Source organism: Oryzias latipes, chromosome 8, assembly GCF_053564925.1.
Source record: "Oryzias latipes strain Hd-rR chromosome 8, Olatipes_Hd-rR_3.1".
NCBI lineage: Eukaryota > Metazoa > Chordata > Actinopteri > Beloniformes > Adrianichthyidae > Oryzias > Oryzias latipes.
Genome location: NC_136244.1, coordinates 9319014 through 9343379, shown reverse-complemented (window position 1 = coordinate 9343379; position 24366 = coordinate 9319014). Strand labels below are relative to the sequence as shown.

The following is a 24366-nucleotide window of genomic DNA, read 5'->3' as shown; positions in this document are numbered from 1 at the left end:
CTTTATGTTCATTTGTTTTTAAACATTTGTGAGAGTGCATGAAATTACTTCATGCTTACAGCTGAAGAGTTGGTATCTAATACTGCTGTCATAAATTCCCTAGATGTTGCGACATTTTTACTTTGGTGCTGCGTTGTTTGGGGCTCAGGTTGTTGACCGTTGCCCTTCAGAGCAGTCAAACCACTCATCAACGTCAGACTGGAACAAGTGAGGCAACAAAAGGGAGAATTTGACTTTTTTTAAAAAAAATTTTAACCAGAATGTTACATTAGGCTACAGAAAGTATTTTAGATGAATCTGCGGCTTTGCTGGTGAGGTGGAACTTTAAGTTTCTTAATACTACATGTGAAGTGATAAGAAACTTGTACTTTTCATTCTAACAAATTATTTTTAATGAATAGTTTCAGTTGGTACATTAAAGAAACCTACATGGAAGATTGTTCAATTCAGCAGCTCTCCTTAGACGGGAATATGTTGCAGCCTTTGCTCAGTTACCTTGACCTGAAATGAACTGGCTGCTATTTAAACACATCAGACATAGAGCCGGGTATCACCCGTAATTTTCAGAATCAAATACATTTTATTCAACAGAGCCTGAATAAATTCGATTCACAGTTTGTTTGTTTTTTGATCCATCTAATGTAATCTAGCTATAAACTCAAATGAAAACGCGCTGGGGGAAAAACAGGGACAGATTTACTTAGAGGACTGCAGATTCACAGGAACTTTTTTGCTAATTCTGCCTCCAGGTGATTGATTATTTATATGAAATCACAACAAAACAGCCTAAAAACAAAATGTTTTGGATTTTTGCCATGATGTCATTGATAGTAAAGATGTAGCCCTCTCACAAGGGAGGGCTTCTTTCAGCTCAACCGGCTCTGTAATGTTAGATACTGCTAATAAAGTTTCATTTAAAGTGAATTCATGTCTGTTATTGTATAAAAATACAGTTTTTAATTAATGTACTATGAATTAAGTTCGTTGTTTTTATCTGCCACGTCCTAAAGTCCACTCCGTGAAAATATTGTCTCTTTGATAAACCAGTGTGTGGTCTGAAACTAGCGACATGCGGAACAGCATAGCATTGTAGCATCATAGCATGATAGCATCAGTGTCTATCAACAGCACTGACTCCAGATCATTAACTCCTTTTGCTGCTGTGAGTCTAGAAGTTTTATTCTCCAGTTCTGTCTGAATCCCGTTGAATACCGCCACATGTCCCGCTGCTTCATCAGCCTAGACCAGGGGTGGGCAAGTATTTTGACTCGCGGGCCATATAGGGTTCTAAAATTGGATAGAAGGGCTGGACCAGGAGCAGATGCGTGGAGTGAGAAAGAAATAACATGGAATCTGGATGAAAACATTTGGATTGAAAATTATATTTTAAAACTGAGCATTTCAGAGTTTTTAGCCAATTGCACCAACGGCTTGATGTACCTCATGTAAAACTTCGAGAAATGCTGCTTTCATGTGGTGTTTGAATGATCGTAAGATTGAAAAAATCTTCCAACGCCACATGGATGCTAGAGAGGGTCCCCAAACTTTTTCGTATGAAGGCCACAAAAACTAATTTTCATCCAGTAACAATGAAAAAAGCAAATTTCTGTCTTCTTTTGCAGCTACGCATATATCTGCGTTACCTTTTCCAAAAAGTATTTCCGGTTCCGGGTTACACGGCAGGACGCGTGGCGTGCCTCTCTGCGAATACAACTATCTTCAAATTACTTAAAAGGTTGATTTTCAAAAAAGAGAGCTGACCATGCCCCCGAAGAAACCCCAGGAATATGAAGACCTCAAGAAGACTCTTGACATTATTCAAGAAACGCTGAAAAGTTTTATGGAACAAGTGTCAGCTAAGCTAACCCCACTTTGGGATATGATGGAAGAGTTCCGAAGATTTCGGGCTCAAAATGAGCAGCGAGAAAACCGGGTCGAGATTCTGGAGAAAAGACTGGACGATGTGGAACAGCAAGTAAGGATGAATAATGTCATTCTCACTGGAGTACCAATCAAGCCTCAAGCTAGCACTGCTAATGCTAGCGCTAGCGTAGCGAGCAGTGCCAATACGGAGATCTGTGCAGTGTCTTTGGAACAGCAAATACATTCATTTCTCACATCTAAAGAGATTTCCCTGGATCTCAATACCATCGAGACCTGCCACCTGCTCCCCAGGAGAAAGGAGACGGATAAACCAGCGATCCTCATCAGGTTTGTGAATCACAAACACAAGCTAGCTTTGATGACCCAAAGGAAACAACTGAAAGGTTCGGCTGCTTATCTGAATGACCATCTGACCAGAAGGAATGCTGAAATCTCAAAACATGCACGGCTTCTCAGGAAGCGTAAGCAGATTGAGAACACTTGGGTTAAAGGCTGCAGGATTTATGTCAAACCGCTCGGTCCAGAGGACCGGTCAAAGGTTGTGGTTGTGAACACCATGAAAGACTTTGAAAAGTGTTTGATCACGGTCGTCTGAAACAACATGGAGTAATAAACCGAAGAGCCAAATAATTTCAAGAAATATGACACGTGGATTCATCACTTTACGTAACCCGAATAACAGCAGAGTTCTGACCTGCAGACAACTTGACCTCAACTTTCACCGTCGCTGATATCAGCTGAAGAAGGATATGGACCTGAATCTAATGTCTGCAGACATAACATCGAAGAGAACTATAAACTCTGTTTTGAACCCAGGAGATCAGCTGTTATCAGTAAAAGAAGAAATACCAACCTTGGACAATCGACAGTTATGGACCCTTTTTATTTTTCCACTACAGCATTACTTTATTATAAAAAAAATAAAAATAAAAAAAATTAAAAAAAGTAAAACAAATGATTAATCACTTATTGAAAATTGTTAAATTGATTGACTTTTAATGATATTACTTCACTTTCTCCAAAACTTGATAAATTGATTCAAAAATCTTTCCTAATGTAGCATAATTTTGCACATGTTTTTAACTTTTGATACTTGATGAAATTTTTGCTATGAAAATTCCTGAAACAGTGTTGTCTGCTTTACTGATATAGTATTATGTTTTATTCATATGAATGGCTTTTATAAGTAACATAATCTGCATATATTCCAGATGACTGATCTGCATGTGCCATGTTGATTTCTAAAATAGTTATTTTTGACGTAATACTTAAGTAATTCATCTTTGTCATGTGTTTTATCGATATCTTATGATTTTTAATTCTGTCTGATAAAAACTGGGAACCGGATATTGATAAATCATGTAATAAAATGGTTACAGTATAATCAGGGTGGGATTATATAAGTTCGCTTCCTCCCACTCCCTTTCAAGCAATATTTATTAATATGTCTAATTATCCTAAGTTTGATTAGTTACTGTATGAATGTATAACTGATGTTTATATTGCTGTTGTGTATTATTTCTACTTAATTGCTTGAAATAAACCATTTCAAATCAAATCAAATCAAAAACCTTTTCACCAGTACAGAGCTCCCTCGTTTATTGCAGGAGTTGCGTGCTAAAAATAACCCGTGATCGGTGAAATCATCGGAGTATGATTACAGACGTTTATGGCAGTAAAACTCCTCACTGCCAACTTTCTACACTTTCCTCAGACAGACATGAACATTTTCACCCTTTTCTCTTGTTTAAATTCTCAAACCTTCATAGAAATTAAGTCCAGGATCTTAGAATGTAAACAAAGATCTGATTGCGATCACAGATTTCTGTAGATTTGAAGAGCTCTGCGTTTCTGTACTGGAGACATGGCACTGAGGATAATGATTGACAAGGTCTCCAGCCAATCAGGACAAAATAAAGCAGCATAATCGCTCTAAAAAATGAGCTAAACTGGGAAAGATGAACTGCGACGTAAAGGGATGACTGTCTTCTGTTCTGCTTGACAGTGATTTTAGAGGGTTTCAGGTTGGGGCACAGACTGCACAAGGGTGGACTAAAATGTCATATTCTATGTGGGTCTTTATCGTGTTGCCAGATAAAAATAAAAAACATGGGTCTCTGATATTGTTCAGTGGGCCAGACCAAACATGGAGGTGGGCCGTAGTTTGCCCACCCCTGGCCTAGACCAAATGCAATACGGAAAAGTATACAGAAGTGGCGGGTGTGGGTGACGCTTTACACGTGTGCGTAAAACACTTAAAAAATTTTTTTTTTTTTTTTTTTTTTACTCGGCCTCACGAAAAAAGCTCCTCTTTGGTTGCTGCTGTAAAATCTCAATTGTTTTCTGTTTATTTATTTTACAAAAATGGTCTAAAACAACAAATTTGAATTAATCGATAAAATCGATTTATCGCCCAGCCCTACTAGAAATATATTGAGTACTCACTCTCTTTGAGCAGCACAGTAGGTGGGTAGTGCTCTTGCCTCACAGCAAGAAGGCCGGGATAGGCTCCGGCAGCCCCATGCTCCCGAAAGGGATAAAACGGCAGAAGGTGAATCTATTTGAGCAGTAGTGGTCCGTTTTGTCAAATTGGTGCACGCTTGTTGTGCAGCATTGTCAGACATTTGACTCTCTTGACACCTAGCACTGAATTGAATATCTGGTGTTTTTCTTAAAACAAACAAACAAAAAGTCATTTGCTATCTGTTTGTGACATTGAATGTAGAGCTGTGGTGGTGTGGGATTTTTGATCACCGTGGCGAAGAACCAGCAGGGGGCGCGGTGTTGCGGTTAACTGCATCAGTCCCCCCCGCCCCCTCGCCTTTGTTTACCTAGACACGTAACTTTGTGCTGCACAAAATAGTTCCCAAAAACGTTTAGTGATAATCATCGAAATCTAACAGTGGGTGTTCATGTTTGGTGTTACAGAGTGAAGAAAAACGGTAATAACTCCCCCCAACACAGTCCTCTGCCGGGCGGCTGCGTCGCGCACTCAATGTGTTTATTATAGTTCCAATCACGCACCATATGCAGAACTTTCAACAACAATAAAACTTTCAAAAAAAGTGCAATGACGCGGTTATCGTCACACCCCTAATTGAATGACTTCCATTACGTGAAATAAAATCTTAAATATCTGATCCAAATTACTGAGTGCTCGAGCTAAGTTTTAACACTAGTTGCAAACAAGTTTTTAAAGAAGACTGCATGGTTGACAATGGTCTTTTTTTTTTTTTTTAGAGAAATTCGTTGTAAAATTCACAGTAAAAATGCAACATGACCTGCTTTAATTTCCGACTTGCTATTTTTCTCGCCTTTTCACAGAGTTGTCCAAAATACGAATAGAAAAAAGTGAGCGTTTTGTGTTTTTGTTGCCTATTTCTCCTTTAATAAAATGGGAAAATTTGTATGTTGTTTGTGTAACAAACGCTCTAACTTGGTAAACTACCTTACAACAGAAATTATATTCAGTGATCAGATCATTCAGATCAAATGTTTACAGTGAGCTTTTATTTTCACACAGTTTGGCAGTGTTGTGTGTTTTGAGTAGAAATTACCATGGTTTTTATATTTATGATGGAGGTTTCTCATCTGCTTTGGGCTGTTATTTTAGCACATGCTTGCCTCCCAAGTTAGAAAGACCTGTCAAACTATGTCACGTTTATCTGCATATTTCTTTTCTTCTCCAACTATGTCAGTTGATCTTGGGCAGTAAGCTTTTTGCCTCGAAAACATGTTTCTTTTTATTTGCACGAATGACTAAAAAGGAATACCTAGTATTAAATAAGATCTCCTATTATGAGATCAGGTTTATAATTTTATCAAAAGTAGCTTTTAACTCGTATTGCTGAAAATAAACACTGTACACAACATCATAAGCAACTCTAAATTAATTCTCCTGTCTTTTTTTTCTAAACATTTAAACTTTTTTGAATGTAATCAGTTTTCATTTTTAAGAAGCAAATATGTCTAGGTTTCTACCATGATTTAATCCAGTGTCAAAAATGACCAAAAAGTATATTTTTAGATCTATCATTGGTTATTTAAATTAATCAAGGACATGGTAATTAGTTACCTTTTCCCCTTGGCAATTGCACTATCCTTACTTAATTTTTAAATCTACTTTACAGAAGTGCTCTGTTTAGGTGTTAAATGACATAGGAAATGTTGACACAATGAAAAAGGTGAAGAAAAAAACACCTGGATCTGGTATTAAATTTGTTCATTTTTTAAATGTTACAAACATTTTGGACTGTGACTGTATCTGCATGTAGAGCCTCAAAAAACTGTGTAGCTATGAGTGAACGCTAAAGTTTAGAATGCATTTACATGTGGTCACATAGGCTTTTTATTGGAAGTTGTCGCTTGAACACGCGTTGCCATGGGTTTTGTGAACGTAGCTTTCAAAAGTTTAAACCATAAAGATGAAAGCCACTGATTTAGATATTGGCACCAATAGTGAGATTTCTCATCTGGAGTAAACATGTATTGATGGAGGAAAAAAGTTGGCATTAAAGAACCTAATTTCCAACTAATAGTGCAAAAACTTGTTTATACTTCAGCATAAAAAGCCTTAATCCAACAATGTATCTTCTTTTTTTCTTTAAATTTGATGAGTTACTGACCTGCATTTGTAGCTATGTTACATCATCTCCTTTTTCTGTGTTGCCGTGTATTTTCCAAACAGACATGTAATTCAGAGTTTGACGTGTCATTGTATCACATTGGTGGTGCGTTGTTTCGTTGCCTTGGAGGCACCTCTTGGGCTTGTTAAACAGTAACAGGAGTGTAGTCATTGCTCATCTGAAAGCGTCTGTCTTTTATTGTCCTGAAAGGAGGCAAATGTTTGTCTTGTGATGGTGAGTCCCTGAAAGTTGTGTAGTGTTCAGTGATAGCAAACTAAATAATCTCTACTTTTTTAAATACACGTGCAAAGGAGTAAATGGCAACTTTGTGTGTACATGTTGCAGTAAAACACAAAAGTGTTATATTGGTCAAGCCAGCAGCGATTAAACCTGAAACTTTGTATGCACTTTGGCCCTGGTTCAAATTTGGAATGGATGGGGGCCCCTTAAAACCCCTCCCAAAGTGGACATATTTTTGGCTAATTGTGGATATTTCTTTATCTACTCTTAGCATGCACTCTCTATGTAATCACATGCATTGCATGCCGTTTCAATATGACCACTGACATATGCTGAGCCTCGCCACTGGAAATGATGACTTTCACATTTGGACTTTTTATTAATCATGGACAAACCGAAGAAGGTTGGCATGAAATGTATTCTTATTTGATTTTTTTTTTTTTTTTTTTTTGTCTTTATGAAGCCTTTGACAAGCATTTACAGTTGAAAGACTGGCCGTTTGTATAAAAAGCTTTGTTTTGCTAAAGGAAATGGGCAATTTAAGCTAATGATTTTTAAATTCACCTGTTCATTTTTTTGCTTTGAGCTTTTCGTCTCCTTTTTCTGTATTATTTTACTCTATTTCTTATAAATGCCAAACATAATATAATTTATAACATAACATAATTCCTGTTTATATGTTGACCAGATTTTTTTTAGTGACATCTTTGAACTCAAGATATTCCTATTTATTTAAAATACTCAAGATGCCCATATAAACAAAGTGCATCATGACATGTTGCAAATTGAAAAATTTATATTAAGATCAAATTAAGAAGATCAGGGGATGTCGGAATTGACTTTCAAATTCTATTCTGCAACAAAACCCCTTCCACTGGTTACAGACAGAGCAGTGGGTTTCTCCTGCCGGGACAGCAGCTGCTCCTCCCTGGGAGAGTCTCTGAATGATTGCTGAATGATTTAATGTAGACGTGCACCGCCGCTTTTGTACAGTTCTTCAAGATAAATTAACTTGATCTCCCATCATCTGCGTCTTCCGTGATGAGGTTGAGAAAAGCTGTTGACGGTAGCTCCTCCCACACATGGCGGGAGCTTCAAGTTAGGTAATAATAAACCGTCCATTCATAGATTAAGACTTAATTTTAAAAGTAATAGAATCATAAAAATTGTCTATTGCCAGTATTTTTAATAATCTTAATTTAATCAAAGCTAAATGTTAAGAAATAAAAAACTACAACTATGTTTAGGAACAAAACACTACTTCCTCGGTCTGATTAGTACTGAGCCCTCCAGGTGCCAGTGGTTAAAAAGAAAACAAATCTGGTAAGCCGTGCACACAGATTAATCAATTGTGCTTGTACTGTTGCGCAATCGTGCGCGCACGCACACTGCATGTGCATGTCTATGAGCAGAGCAGCTGATCACTCGTAGCTTCTGTTTGCAGCTTCTGGCTGCTCTGCGTGAGCAAACTGCCGGACTCAGGAGAATCGCGTCTCCAAGCAGAGGAGCGGCTTTGGGATGGTTTGCGAGCTGACGTAGGCAACCTTTGAAGGCAGAAATGCCCCCCCCGCACAGTCCTAAGGAACTGTGCCAACAATACGTGAATTTGTGTTACCAATTGGGTCCAGACGTCTTTGGCACTTGGTTAATGTATATGTTATCAACTAGAGCTTTATGGTTGTATCAGGTTGGGGGTGTGAAAGGCTGTAAGCTAGCGCGGGAGCACGTCAACGGAAGGGATGATGGGAAATTGGGACAAGCTTACTCCAAGCCATCAGTTCCGCTAACAATTTTGAGGTGAATTTCTAAAGAACTACCGCTGCTCTGCAGAAACTTTCCTAAAAAATAAAACAAGGTTTTCTATTTGGGCAAAAAATGACATAATGATAATTAAAAGACAGCTGGAAATGCTTTTTAAATTAATCAAAAAGGGATCAGAATGGAACTTCAAAGAGCTTCAGGACCGCATCTGAAACTGATGTTAATGGTGCTTATGTCTGATGATTGGTCTTTCTTTTCTATCTTGCAGTGCCAGAGTGTGCCGAGAGAGGAAACAGCATTATATCCAAATACCCCCCCACACACACATACACACACACATATAAATACACCTGAAGTTTTCAGCGATGAAGAGTGGGGCTGAGCAGCCCGCTGCCTACCCTGACAAGTCCTGCCTCCTCATCTGACACTTTTGAGCTTCCACTGAGAGAGCAAATATCTTTGACCTCCCACCTTGTCGTCCTGGAAACCAAAGGTCAATTGTTCTTTACGGGACCTGGGGACGCCCTCCTACCCAGCCAGGAGGTGCACCTGCCAGTGGCACTCAAAGGTAAATATTAAACTCCTCTAAAAAAGGTTTTAAGCACTTACTTTAGCGCATACAGCAACTTTTTTCCACACCTTTTTTGAATTTCAAACAAACACAACACCAAACGCAAGGTTATTGTTGTCATTATTATTTTGCTCATGTATTTGAAGACTTGAAAAAGAAAATAATATATATATGTATTTATTACAATCAAACATTAATTTAATAAAACATTCTATTGATTTTCCTTCTGTAAGCATTTTTTTCTGTTTTAGCAAAAAGAGTAGGGGTGTGTATCCTCAAGATTGTAGTGATACGATACATATCCTGATATTGTACAGAAACACATTGTCTTTTCTTTTTTTAAGGGGATGACTTAAAATAAAAGATTTAAAAAAAATACTCTGGTTGAATATTAATACACCTTTCATTGTAATAAAATTGTAAAATTAAATGTATTTAATGATCACAATGTTAAGCACTGCAACTGTATCTCAAATACAAGTTACTTTTACCCAAGCAAATTCATAGTGCTTTTGTTTTGGTAACTTAAAATATATTTCTTCTTAAACAGTCAACATTGTCTGATTTCCACGACAAAATATTTTTTAGTATAAGAAAAAAATAGTGTTGATTTTAACATTGCTAATGTAGCTTCTTCTGTACTTTTAAATGGTTCAGGAGCCTGAATGCTGCTTAAAAAATAAAGGGGAAAAAAACAAATCCTATTCTTTTCAGAAACATTGAAGTGTGATGAGGCAATGTGACTTGGTGAAGGAGAGCACTTTAATGTGGCTAAGATGCTTTATCTGCATGACAGTCTGCACTGTAGCGCTGCAGTTCAGTTCTTTCACACGCGAAAGTGAACATGTATTTCAATGCTCATTGCCATGAAGTTGGCCTTTTTTTAAAGCTTTATACATATCACACCGATTCATCAGGTTGCTGAACTAGAATCTATTGCTGTGAGGTTCGTCAGAACTTTGGACCGCTTTTTAGAAGGCATTTTGCCTGATGCTCATTGCATTAGCTGCTGCACAGCTGCAGTGCTTCACTCATTCTTATCTGGGCCCACTACAAAGCACCTCAATCCATCTTTTTATATGATACTGGCAATAACATGGCACAGAGTTTCAGTTCGGTACCTATCTAAAGTAAAAAACTAAACAAGCTACTTCTTGCTGCGATCTTGTTGTTGTGTTGGTATGGTGTAGAGCTGCTCAAAGAGGCTCAATGTATGGTGCTGCCAACTAGCGGTCTGGGGTCTAAGTGGAAAACTGGAGTCAGACGCTGTAGGACACATAAATAATTAAATATCGTCCTGACAGCATATTAAATGGATACAAATATCGGCAAATGAAATATCGCAATATATCGCTGAATCAAATTTTTTTTTTACTACACTCCTAATAAAAGACAATTTTATGTGTTTTCAAAGTAGAAGTTCTGAATTGTAGTGGAAGTTTTGCCTTTGTTCATTAAAAATCACTTGTGTGAGAACAGCTTTTCTTATCGTAGCAAAATAAAGTTAAAATATAAATTGTTTTTCTTTCTTTTCTTTTTTTGGTAGTGATTCCCAACTGCTGTAGTAAAGAACAAAATATACAATAACAGATTTTACTCGAGACTCTTCAATGTTATATGTCAGCTACTAACTATTTATGCCTTAAAGCTTTCAAATCTTTCTTTCCCTTAAATTTGTCATCTTTTTTTTTTCTTTCATGTGTGCTCTTCTCTCATTCTCATTACTGAATGACATTCTTGTGTACTCGTTCTCATTAAACAGCTATTTATGTCTGTCTGCCTTTTTCTCAGTGGCTTCTGCTCTTTTTCTATCTCATACTTCTCAGTCTTTGACGGTCTCCTGCTATCTATTTTCAGGCATGGCTCCCATTCGGGATTCCGTCAGCCATTCCCCTAATCAAACAGGTGACTGCATATATCTTTCTTTTTAAACTTGATTTCCTAAATTTTATACTTCCTGTCTTTTTCCTCATTATTCAAATGAAAATTTGCTAAAACTCTATCTTAGCTCATAATGGATGGTATTTAAATTTTTGACAATGATAAAGATAAATGACAAAGTAACAAAAACACAGTGGGGCAAAATGATTTTTTGATTCCCCCACTTAAAAAAAAGTTCTGCAATGTTTACCATAAATGTACTTTAACTGTGTTAAAAAATAATCTAAGGAATCACATTCACTAGGATTTGCATTAGGTTTTTAATATAATTTATAAGTGTAATGGAGCAGAAAGTAGCTATTTCTTGTTCATCTCAATACTCTGTAATGAAACCAAGACCAGATTAGACCAAATATTTTTGTTCTCTTTTAAATCAATGAAGGATGATGTTACACAGCAAATATGTGAATTTTTAGGATAAAAAGGTCTAGTAGCAAACTTACAGAAAATACTCTTCAGCAAAACATTTGTAACACACACCTTTTACGTAGTTTATAGAAAATTTTACGACACACAATTTTACCAATTTGTTGCTAATGATAATGTGTTTTATTGTTTGTGCGAAAAAGTACACTTCATTGAGTACACAAGTTGGACCACATCTTTGCAGAACGGATCTTATTTAATATTCCATTGTTGAGTGCAATTCTGATACACTTAAATGCACTTAAATTATTGTTTACTTGCTTGACTTGTTTACTAAGATAATTTGAAATAAAGGTATCATATTAATTAATGACATTTTATATAAAAGCAAAACAATTCACCCGTGCAATAAAATAGGTTGATATAAATGAAATAATTTGGTAAAATAGACATTTTTAATTAACCAACGTCATGCCAACCAAAGGTTGCCACTAAAACTTGATCTAAATGGTCCTTTTCAATGACCAACCTATAGTGTTATGTTATTTTGGCATTGAAATGAGAAATGTGATAATTTATTTTGTGCCAAATATAATTTTTGTTGCGGTGAATACAATTTTTTAATACATTTATGTTTATTTTTTCCTCAGGTCTGGATCGTCCTGGCTTGGACTCACAGTATGAGCCTTCCCCTTGGTCTTCTGGTTCCTCTTGCAGTGACAGCAGCAGCAACTGGGGCAAAGTGCTAGTTGATGGAAACACAGACAAATCCAATAATCCTTGTTCAACTAGCTCTTCTGTCTGGCCACCTTCCTCATCTTCATTTTCTTGCTCCTCCTCTTCTTCCTCTTCTGGCTGTGGTTCAGGTTCAGATCCTGAGTTGGCATCAGAATGCACAGACGCAGATTCTAGTTCGTCAATTGGCTCAGATAAGAACCTTGGTTCTCTTGCTGTGCCTACAGTGATGATGATATCAGGAAATGTTTCGTCTTTGACATCTTCTGCAGTTTCTACCCACTCTACTTTGGGGGCTTCTACCATGATGCTGGAAGTTAACTTTAATGGTGAAAGCAACAGTTGTCAAGTAATCAGTGGAAGTGTTGGAAACGAAAGTAATGGGAACAATATCACTGGATCCTCACACTACCCCAACATGGGGTCAAACAGTATTGGCAGCAATAACTTAAGCAACCACACTACCAGTGGTGTGTGGGGCCCGTCCTCCGAAAGCAACATGGTCACCACTGACAGAAGCAGTCCCTGTATCAATGTGGGTTTAAACCCAAACACTTTAAATCCAAATAACAACCATGGTGCCTGGCCACAAAATCCAACCCCAAGCCCAGTGTGCCAGGGCCAACTGCCTCCACAGGCACAGGTGGTGAGTTCCAAACTGGGTATGATGCCCAAACAGGTCCCACCGCTGGGCTCGGGAGGAATGGCAGCTTTGGATAACAGCAGTTTAATGGAAGACACAGCAGTAAACAATGGTTCATCAAACGGCAAAGTGTTGGACATCAATAGCGGAAGTGGTGGCCTGCAGTCTACAAACTTAAGCACTGAACCCAATGGACCAAATAACACTATCATGACTATTACTACTACTAACACCACAATGACCTCTACTCCACCGAACTCTACCGCCTCACCCCAACTTGACGGGGATTGTTCCTGGGGTTCCTTTGGGGGAGGAAATCGGGGTCTTCTGGCCTGTGGAAGTCCCTCAATAGCCCCCCACCCCCCCCAAGGAGAGTTGGGAGGTACTGGGGCCATTGGTACGCCTTGGGGCACATCTACCTACCCTTTTGAAAAGGGCCCCCCTAATGCAGACACTGTGAACTCTCAAATCTCCTCTGCTGCTGCTTTCAAGAGTAATAATAACCACCATAACACTGGGGCTTCACACTATAACCAGGCTCCCACCAATAATCCGCCTCAGAGCAACTTGTCCTGGGTTGTTGGTCCGACTCAAGTTCCAGGTTCTGCAGGTCAAACACCAGTAAATGGAAACCAAACTGCTATGACCCCTCAAGCAGGAATGCCTCACCCCTGGGGGAGTAGTGCATCCTCTACTTCGTCATCGTCTTCTTCCACATCTAACAACAAAATGTCGAATGGGGAATGGGGATTGACTATTTCTGGTAACAACCACTCAGATACCGGAAGCCATAAAGGGGTGTCTACAAACAATGGCTGGAAAAGTCTGGAAGATGACGCCATGGGGATTGGAGGAGCAGGGGTTAGTGGTAGCCATGGCTTGGGAAGTGTCACCGGAGGCTGGGGCCGGTCTGGAGAAAGTGAAGGAAGTGGCGAGGGTTCTGGGAGTCGATCCACTTCAGACAGAGAATGCAACCAGTCCAAAGGAGGAAACCGCAGAAAAGGAATCCATTCTACGCCAGTAGTGCCAGCCCTGGCCCGTACCGATGTAGACCCAAGGGTTCTGTCTAACACTGGATGGGGACAAACACCCATACGGCAAAACACTGCCTGGGATGTCAACTCTCCAAACAATCAGCACCAGAGTCTCAGAGGAGATGAGAGAAAGCTTTACAGTGGAGGCTCCGGCTGGGGCACAGGACCACAGATGATTCCCTCACGGACCTCTGGAGGTAGGAGTTACAACATGTTGGATTGTTTTCTTGTTTAAAAGATATGCATTTTAACAAATGTTTCTATGATACGATCAAGTACTAAAACATTTTTTTGCACTTCTGGTTCATGTTTAGGTTGGGGTGTTGGATCAGACGGTGCAGGCCCCAACAGTGGAATTTCTGGCTGGGGAGATCGGAGACAAACTCCTGGGTGGGATGGAAAAGGCCCACCTAATGGAAGAAGTGGCCATGGTGGCTGGGAAGATGGATCCAACTACAAGGGCGGTAACAACAGCAACACCTGGAACAACAATATGAAAGAAGAGAGGTAATTATTATTTCTTCTGAGAATAATAAATTACAAAAAACTTTACCAACCATCTCCATTTTGGTTTTAGATCAAGTACTTGGACAAACACCTCCACTGTACAGCAAGGCTGGGGTCCTAATGTTGGGAGTGGTTGTGATGCCTGGGGAGGTAGTATTGATGACACCAAAGCAGGGGCCAATAACCATTGGGGGGAGCCTCAGAAAAGTGCTGGCTCAGCGAGCTGGGACAGCGACAGTGACCGGTCCGGCTCTGGATGTTGGAGTGAGCCAAGTCGGGTCAAAACTAGCAGCAGTAATACCTGGGTGGGCAACGGAGGATCAAATACTCCAGACCAGATCCCCCCAAACCAGGGCTCCAACTGGGGGAACTCTGTACTCAAATCTAACCCTCAGAGTAGCACTCAAGGCTGGGGTGAGCCAGTGAAGAACAGCAATGGAGCTAACAGCTGGGGAGAATCAAATTCTAAACCTTCCAATGAGTGGGGAAGCGGCCCAGAATCCAGGAGCAATCAAGGCTCGAACAAACCCACAGGTGACAACGAAAACTTTCTTTTCTAACAAAATAGATCTAATAGTTTTTTTCCTGACATTCAAATAATACAGTGCCTTGCAAAAGTATTCACCCCCTTGGATGTTTGTCCCTTTTGATGCTTTCATAAATTACTCATGGTCAACAAAGATAAATGTTCTTTCCTCACACAATAATTTACTTGAAAAAAACTTCAATGTGAAAACAAATTTCTACAAAATAATGTCAATGAAACAAAAATATGAATTTTACCCCTTTTAAATTTAATGGTCAAATTCAATAGATGTCCATCCAATTAGTGGCAATATTCTTGCAATTAGGGAAATGAAGATCACCTGAGTGGGTGTGTCCCAAGTGACTGAGTTATAAAACACCAGTCTATGAAGGGTCCAGATATTGGTGGAGCGGTATTCCTAGCTACCCTTTCATCATGAAGTCAGAGGAACACTCAAAGCAACTGAGAGAAAGGGTTGTTGAAAGGTACAAGTCAGGGATGGACACAAAAAGAATTCCAAGGCATTGAACATCAGTGAAATCCATCATCAAGAAATGGAAGAAATATGACTCGTGTGAATCTGCCTAGATAAGGCCTCATAAACTGAGTGACCGTGCAACTAGACTTGTGAGCGAAGCCACTAAGACCCCTTCGACTACTTTGAAGGAGTTACAAGCTTCAGCTGCTGAGACGGGAGAGATTGTGCATGTAGCAACTGTTGTCCGGGTTATTCACTGGTCAAAGCTTTATGGGAGAGTGGCAATGAGAAAGCCACTGTTGAAGAAAATACCTATTAGAGCTCAACTAGAGTTTGCCAAAAGGTATGTGTTGACATTACATTTGAGCCGGGGGTGTCCGTGTCCCTGGGGGTGGGCTCTGGTCCTTGCCCCTGGGCGCTGGGCCCCGCCCACTTTCCAACAGTAGTCAAGCCTGGTCGGGCCATGTTTACAACACCCCTTGTGGGCCCCCTTTTTCCCCGGGGTGCTCCCCTCCGGGGTGGGGGTGGCTGGCCCCTGCCTTGCTCCTCCCTGGACCAACCGTGGGCCGGGTGGGTGGCTGCCTGGAGTGCGGAGCGGGTCTCCCTTGGGGGGTCCTGGCTCGTACCTGGGGTTGGGGCGGGGGGATGCCCGGAACACCTGGGTGGTGATGGGGTGCTCGTCTGGGGCTGTGAGCACCCTTCTCGGGTGGGGCCCTGCGTTGGGCTCTTCCGGCGCGGCGGGGGGGCTGCTCTCCTGGTTGGGCTGGGGCGGCGCTCTCTTTCCCCCCCGTGCTTCCCTGCTCTCTGGCTCTGGGGGCCTCGCGGCGGTCCTGCGGTTGTCCCCTGCCTGCTGCCGTGTGGCGTTGGGGGTTCCGCCTGCCGCTGCCGCTGCTGCTGCGGCAGGGGTCTAGGTGTGGGGGTGGCTGGGCGCTCCTTCTTTTCACATTCCACCATTCATTTTAGAAGAACATTAACACTCACCTGAGCACAGGTGTTAGCTCACCTTTGCACTAATAGTTTGCATGATTGAATGAATGGAAGATTTCACACTAGTTGGTTTAAAGGCATAGGTATGCGTGTGTGAACACTGTTTTGTGTACATGTTGACATGTGGACATTTTTTCAGCCAGCAGGTGTGTTGATAACATTTGAGTGTGTGTGTGGACAGGCCCCGCCCTTTTTGTACTAGATTTGAACCGTACCGTAATGATAAACAACCAGTAAACCTGTCTGCTCTATGCTGCTTCATGGTCTTACTCCCCCCCCCCTCTCTAACATCCCTCTCTCTTTTTCCCTTCTTTCCTTTTACGTCCAGTTCAACACCAAAGATTTTCATACATGATTGAAATTAATAAAGTTTGGCCTCAATTACAAAAGGGGTTTATTCAGACATACCTTTGGTTTGTCTGAAGATTAATAACCCCTGTTGTTAAAGTAAAATATGTCCAACACAAGAGGCCCTCAGTTCTCATCTGTCTGCCCAGCTGTTGTACAGGACAAGTTAAAAAAAAAAAAAAATACACCATCCCCACTGTGAAGCATGGTGGTGGCAGCATCATGCCGTGGGGATGTTTCTCAGCTGCAGCCACTAGAAGGCTGGTAAAGATAAAGGGCGGAATGAATGCTGCAAAATACACTGAAATCTTGGAGGACAATCTTTTTCGGTCTGTAAGAGAACTACGGCTTGGGAGATTTATTTTCCAGTAAGACAATTATCTAAAGCATACTGCATAAGCTACATAGGAATAAAAGAACCAGGTAAATTTTCTGGAGTGGCCAGGTCAAAGCCCAGACCTAAATTCCATAGAGAATTTGTGGCTGGACTTAAAAAGGGCTGTTCATGCCCTGTATCTACGCAACCTGAAAGAACTTGAGCAGTTTTGCAAAGACGAATGGAGACTTGTCCACAAAGAATCAGTGCTGTGATTCCAGCCAAAGGTGCATATACTAAGTACTGACTTAAAAGGGGTATAATAATTATTAACATATTAATATATATAATTATTAATATACTTGCATAATAATTATGCAAGTATATTTCATTGTTTCATTGACATTAATTTGTAGAATTCTGTTTTCACATTCGCATCGAAACTTTTTTTCTATTAAATTTTTGTGAGGAAAGACAAATTTTATTGACCATGAGTGATTTATGAAAGGGACCGAAGTGGGTGAATAATTTTGTAAGGCACTGTATAACTTGCCTTTTACCACTCTAAGGCTGGCGCGGAGGTCCTATTCCCGCAGTTGGTCATAAGGAAGAAGCATCAACAGGTTGGGAAGAACCTTCTCCAGAGTCCATTCGTAGAAGAATGGAAATCGATGATGGAACTGCAGCTTGGGGAGATCCTGGTAAACATTTACACAAATCCCTCCAAAAACAACAATTCAATGCTTGGCGATCAACCATTTTTAAAATGCTGATAGATGTCTTGGTTGATGACTAATGTGTCTTTTAGGTAAATACAGCAGTACTTCTGTCAACATGTGGAACAGCAAGTCTAATCAGTCAGATCAAGAAGCCATGAACATATCCTCTCAACACAACTCCCACTCATCACACGGCTCAATGCAGGCTCAAAACCAGGAAAAAATGTCAGGTATGTCGGACAGTTTGGATAATTTTATTTGACTATGCAAAAATTATTTATTTAAAAAGAAGTTTTGTAAACTCAAAGGAAAGCAAATGTCAAAAGGTATGTAATTCTATCTTCTATAAATTCTAACGACTTTGCCCAAGAGCGGATGTTTGTGAAATGCTTTTTCACTGAAAGAATACATACTTTCCCTTTCTCGATAGAAGAATGAGTCTATCGTGATAGATTTTTATTTTTAAGGATACAAAATTAACATTTGCCAGGATTTTCTGCTCCTTGGCGAGGAAGAGTTAAAGGGATAGTGACCACATGGCGAGTAAATGTCTGCATAAACTTGATCATGTAAATTTGCTCTCCTTTTGGTAAATTTCTTTAGTATTTTCATCCTCTTGGGTTCATACAGTCATGAAAAACCTAAAAAAAGTTTTTAAAGTGAATATGCAATCCTTGAAAAGTTTGTGAAAAACTAAACGTTCTGTAAAGTTTTGGAAAAGTAATGAAAATTTTAATGTATAAATGCTTATCGGTGATGGAAATTTATGTTTCTGTAAAGCAGTTTGATTTGTCATCAGTTCAGCGCGTGGTGCTTTCATGTTATCGTGACATACTATGAAATGCCACCTTTAACAAGGAGTGGCTTTTCAAGGAGAGGTATCAACTGTGGCTACTAAAAGACCCGGAAACACATTTTGCTCCAGAAATGTGCAAACCCAGACTTTGCTCGAAGTCCTTCAACATAAGCAGCATGAGAAAAGCGGGACTGGTGAGCCACAATAAAAGGAAAAAACGGGGACAACTGCAGAAGTCTGTCATAGAACTTTTAAAAACTGTTAATGATGATGCTACTATTGAAGCTTATTGCAAACAATTTTAAAAAAGTGGCTGATCTTTATTTTTTGTTTATTTAAAAAAAACGCAAACATAGGTGATTTTCATTCAAATCTTTTCTCTGTTACTTTTTAAGAACTACAAAAATAAAGATCTCCAAACCGGCTGAGCACTTATCTGCTAATGAAAACTACAGTCTGGACCATAAATATTTGGACAGAGACACATTCTTTCTAATTTTTTTTCTGTACATTACCACAGTGAATTTGAAATAAAACAACTCAGATGCCATTGAAGTGCAGACTGTCAGCTTTTATTCCATGGGTTGAACAAAAAGATTGCATAAAAATGTGAAAAACTAAAGCACTTTTTAAACATAATCCCTTCATTTCATGGGCTCGTAAAGTGTTGAGAGACGTACTGTCTGCACAGATCCAGGTGAATGCAGCCAAAATGATTGGGCGGTGTTTCATAATACAGATGGACAACGACCCAAAACATACAGCCAAAGCAACTCAGGAGTTTATTAAACCAAAGAAGTGAAATATTCTTGAATGGCCAAGTCAGTCACCTGATCTTAACCCAATTGAGCATTCCATTTCAATGGTTGAAGACTAAACTTCAGACGGGCCCACAAACAAACAGCAACTGAAAGCCGCTGCAGTAAAGGCCTGGCAGAGCAGAGAGCAGAAGGACAAATCCCAGCATCTAGTGATGTCTATGAGTTCAAGACTTCAGGCTGTCATTGCCAACAAAGGGTTTTCAACCAAATATTATCACTGACCATTTTGTTTTCATTCATTTCATTTGTCCAATTACTTACGAGCCCATGAAATGAAGGGATTGTGTTTAAAAATGCTTTAGGTTTTCACATTTTTATGCAATCTTTTTGTTCAACCCATGGAAAAGAAGCTCAAAGTCTGCCCTTCAATGGCATCTGAGTTGTTTTATTTAAAATTTACTGTATATTATATTTATAGTCCTGCCTGTATAAGATGAGCTGCAAATGAAAGCTGAAACCACAATGCATCCATGTCATAGATATGATCTGTTTTGTTTTTGTGCTCGTCATGATATTGCCAGTCTGTTTTGTTCTTCCTGCTTACTTCATCCACAAACATTACAGAACAAAACGTTGGGGAAGTGTTAAATATTGACCAGTATGAGGTGTTTCTTTATTTATTTCGTTTGGGAGTTGCAGGAAAGTCTTTGGGTGACCAGCTCAACGCTCATTTTTGTTTCCATTCTAAGATCCTGGACTTAATTTCTATGAAGGTTTTAACTTTGAGAATTCAAAAAAGAGAGAAAACAGTCGCCAAGTATTCATTCATTCATTCATTTATTTATTTGTTCCTTTCATGAAAATTGATGTTCAAATGTTTACAAGTTTCTCTTACATATTGAACATTTTCATGATTAGAAGGGAGCAGATTTGAAGAATACAATTCTTATAATTATCTGCTCCCTTTTAAACATTGCATCATATTTACATTGCTCACACCATCACCTGTGCTCAGATTTCACAATATACAGTTCCACTACACAGTAAATACATTCCATTCATTTAATACATACATTCCAAAAATTCCATTCAACAGTCAAGTTTGTACAAACTAATTTGTTTAGCTTTATACATGCGTTTAAATTGAATAATATTTTGACAACTTTTTAACTGATTCTCCTGGGAATTCCACATTTTTACCCTGCTATAGACAAACACTTTTGCTTTAATGTTGTTCGAACAATCTGTTGTTTGAAATCAAATTTTCTCCTATGATTTACCATGATTAGTATGAATAGTATGAATGAGGAGTGAATGAATCTTTCTTTGAACACTTTTCTTTGAACACCGCAGATGAATCTAATCCATTATTATTATTTTAATATTTTGTAAGATAACTTACTGAAAAACCATTGTTTGTCTAGGGTGTGTTTGTGTACTTTATTGACTGTCCCTGCCTGCTTCTGCAGCTTCACATCAAGGCAAACTCCAGCTGTAACTAAATTTCTGCATCACCATAGAAAGAAATTAACAGTTCATCCTGGTCAATGGAACTACGTTTTGCTCTGTAATGTTTGTGGATAAAGTCAGTGGGAAGAAAAAAACAGACATTGTGACAAGCACCAACTTAACAGACCATGTCTACGACAATGCCACATTGTGATTTTCAACTTTTTTTAATGAGCAGATGAGGTCAGTTAGTATGGAGTTCCTTCCTTTTGTAGGTCACCGATTCTTGAGTCAAGACAAAACATGTCCCAAATAAGTATTTTTCATAGATTAAAACCATTAATTTAAAATCGATCGACTTACTCACTATGTTGGATCTTAAGAAATGGTGATTAGCCTAGATAGTTACTTTTTTTAAGATATTTATGCTCAAATGTATCATTAGTGGCTGCAGTGGTTAGCGCTCTTGCCTCACATTTAAAAGGTTCAAATCCCGACTGGGGGACCTGAAACAGGACAACAGAAAGGAGACTTTTCTGTGTGAAGTTGTCATGTTCTGTCCGTGCATGCGTGGATTTTCTCTGGGGACTCCGGCTTCCTCACGCATAGATGAATGAAAAAAATGAAAGAATGAATCAATGGTAGTTAGGCCCTCTGTTATTTCTCTTTTCTTCCACATTAGGTCAAAATAGTCACCAGCATTGAAAAACACTGTCTTTATAATTGAGAAAACATTTATATCAAATTAAAGATGTGGGTTAAAAATGTATAAAATATCATAAAAATCAAAACACATTTTGAACAGTATGATCAGTAAATAGAACAGATTCAGTTTTTCTGAAGGTCTTTTGTCCTGACTCTCAAGAGTCGGTAAGTTCTTAAAAATATTAGAACAAAAATCACAAAAAAAACTTAGGAGATTCATTTTTCAGTAGAAAATGCAGGGTTGAATGCTATATTGCTGAATGACAATGAAACTTAAAGGGTAATAATTTTCCAAAAAAAATGTAAATAAAGAAATGATTAAATTTGACCATAAATAAAGTGAAAACAGCAGAATAACAAAAATGCGAGTGCGAGTGGTATCAAACCAGCAAGATTTGCACCAAAGAAAGAAGCAAAAGTTTTCAAGGGTTCCCCAAGCATTTCAATCAAGGCAAAAATCCTGGAATATCTTGAAAGGGTCAAGGATTTGAATGACAAAAAGGACCAGCTCATAGCTGAAAAAAGCTGAAGGAGCTGAACATTTTAATAGTTTAAAATAGCAGAAAAATTGTAAAAGGAGTTAAGTGCCAAAAATGGCAGAAGATACTATAATGAAAAGAGAAATAGAGAAACAGGAAAATAATTTGAACAAAGATTACCTGTGTTTTTACTGAATGCAGTATGCTGCTATAAGTTTCTGCAGCTTCCTCCACACCAATACAAACATCTGTTGATTCGGCAATTGTAATTGCCGTGTTAGCTATGAAAGTTTTTTCAACAGTTTTTGTACTCTTCGTGCAACATGCAAGGCCATTGAATGTATGTTGTATTAACAGTTTTTTATTGTTATTTTGAGAAAAACAAACAGTAGAAGAAAAAAAAAACATAAAAACAAGAACATTTCCAGCACAACAAAGTCACAGCACGGAGGCAACACATCAGCTAGTTACATACAACTAGTACATTACATGGATTATGTCATGGGGAACCTAGTCATCATTAGTTCAATCAGAGGACAACATTTGGACTGCCTTTATAAAGAATGTTGACTAGATCACCAGGAAGATGATCAAGCAGAGGCCTCCATAATTTATAAAAAGCATCAGAGTTGCCCTGTAAGAGGGCACTGAGGCGTTCCATAGGTAGAACTTTGAATGCCTCTCTATACCACTGTGTGACAGAAGGAGGTTGTTCCTGAATCCACTGCAGCAGTATGCATCGTCTCGCCAGGTGTAAAAGCTTCTGTAATAAAACCATCTCCTGACCAGATAGAGGTGGTCTCTCCACTGACACGCCAAGAAATAACGCTGGGTTCAGAGGGATTGTTTTGTGAAAAATACAACTGACTTCTGTTACAATATTTTTCCAGAATCTAATGATCAAAGGACATTGCCAGATGCAGTGATAGTATGTTCCTAAATCTATGCAGAAGCTGTGGAGTGTATTGAAGTCTGTGCAGAATTCTATATTGATTCTCTCTAAGTCTGTTGCATGTGAATACTGTCTTGGCAGATACAAAAGCTTTAGACCACGTTTTACTACTGAGCTCCACTCCCAAATCCCGGCTCCAAAGAATCCTAGTTCCTCCAGTTGAGAGGGGGTTTAACAGCATTAATTGTTCGTGAAAAAGTGAAATAAAGTTCCTTTTGGTTGTGGCATCGTCATTTAATTTAAGAAGGAAGTTTTCAAGGGAATTCAATATAGGTTGATCAGCTGGAAAGGTGAGAGATGATTTTACAAAGTGTCTCACTTGGAGAAAGCCAAAAAAGTGTTTCTGTGGGATATTATATTTACTTTGAATTTGTCTAAAAGACATAAAAACACCTTTTTCAAAAAGGTTACTTACAAATCTTAAGCCCTTAGTGTACCATTGGTCATATATACTAAAGCTTATACCTGGTGGGAAAGCTTTATTTTTAATTATAGGTTGCATTGCACTAGAAAACTTCCTTCGTCCACAAAAAGTCACAATGTCATGCCACACCTTAATTGTAGTGAGCATAACATTATTGTTCTTAACCTCAACTGGGAGTCCAACTACATCTGTGAATAAGAGACTGAGAGGTGACAACGGGTCACAACACCAACTGTCCACAGCTAACTCACCCTGATGTAAAAAAGCGTGCAACCACCCCGACACTATTCGCGCATGACAAGCCCAGTAATAAAATCAAAAATTAGGAAGAGCCTGACCCCCCCTCTCATATGGCAGTTGTAAAGTCCTAATTTTCAATCTAGGTTTCTTCCCATGCCAGATAAACTTGGATAAGCATTTCTCCAGTTCTGAGAATGTTTTCCTATTAATTTTGAGAGGTAACATTTGCATAGGATATAGTACCCTAGGCAGAATGTTCATTTTTATCAAACTTATTCTACCTAGCCACGACAATGGGAGGTCAAACCACCTATTAAGGTCCCTTTTCACCGAGGCCAGGACTGGACCAAAATTTAATTTGTATAGTTCAGCAATATTTGCACTAACTCTGATACCCAAATAGGTAAAGCCAGTGCTTGACCGCCTAAATGGAAAGTCTGATGGAGGAACCCACTGTTTTTGATCCCTCAAGAACAAAGCTTCAGATTTATCAAAATTAATTTTATACCCGGAGAGCTGACCAAATTTGCCAACAATTGCGGTTAACACTGGGATTGATGTCTCTGGGTTAGTAAGAAATAATAGCACGTCATCGGCATACAGGGAGATTTTGTACTCCGTAACTCCTAATTTGACCCCGGAAATCTTAGGATTGGTTCTTATGGCTTCCGCTAATGGCTCCAATGCAAGCGCAAATAATAAGGGGGATAGCGGGCATCCCTGACGTGTTCCCCTGCCCAGGGGAAACATGTCAGAAACCGAACCGTTAACCAGTATCCTTGCAGCTGGTGCCCTGTATAGTAATTTCACCCACCGACCAAATTCAGAACCCAAACCAAACCTGTCAAGAATCTTGAATAGGTACTCCCACTCCACCCG

The 24366-nt window shown here is 39.1% G+C and overlaps 1 protein-coding gene across 7 annotated transcripts in view; it reads left to right on the top strand.

Annotated features, from left to right (window-relative positions):
* The window catches only part of LOC101161975 (trinucleotide repeat containing adaptor 6A), a 48717-nt gene that overhangs the window by 3442 nt on the left and 20909 nt on the right, over positions 1-24366 (top strand). For 4 of the 7 annotated variants that reach the window (XM_078951424.1, XM_011478428.4, XM_020705418.3 and 1 more), the window contains exons 3-9: positions 8779-9078; positions 10939-10986; positions 12039-13997; positions 14115-14307; positions 14378-14841; positions 17532-17663; positions 17771-17911. In XM_078951424.1, the coding sequence (XP_078807550.1) occupies positions 10941-10986; positions 12039-13997; positions 14115-14307; positions 14378-14841; positions 17532-17663; positions 17771-17911 (2935 nt within the window). In that variant the 5' untranslated portion in view covers positions 8779-9078; positions 10939-10940. The remainder of the gene's footprint in view (positions 1-8778; positions 9079-10938; positions 10987-12038; positions 13998-14114; positions 14308-14377; positions 14842-17531; positions 17664-17770; positions 17912-24366) is intronic. The other 3 variants (XM_078951426.1, XM_078951427.1, XM_078951425.1) reach the window with 1 other exon arrangement.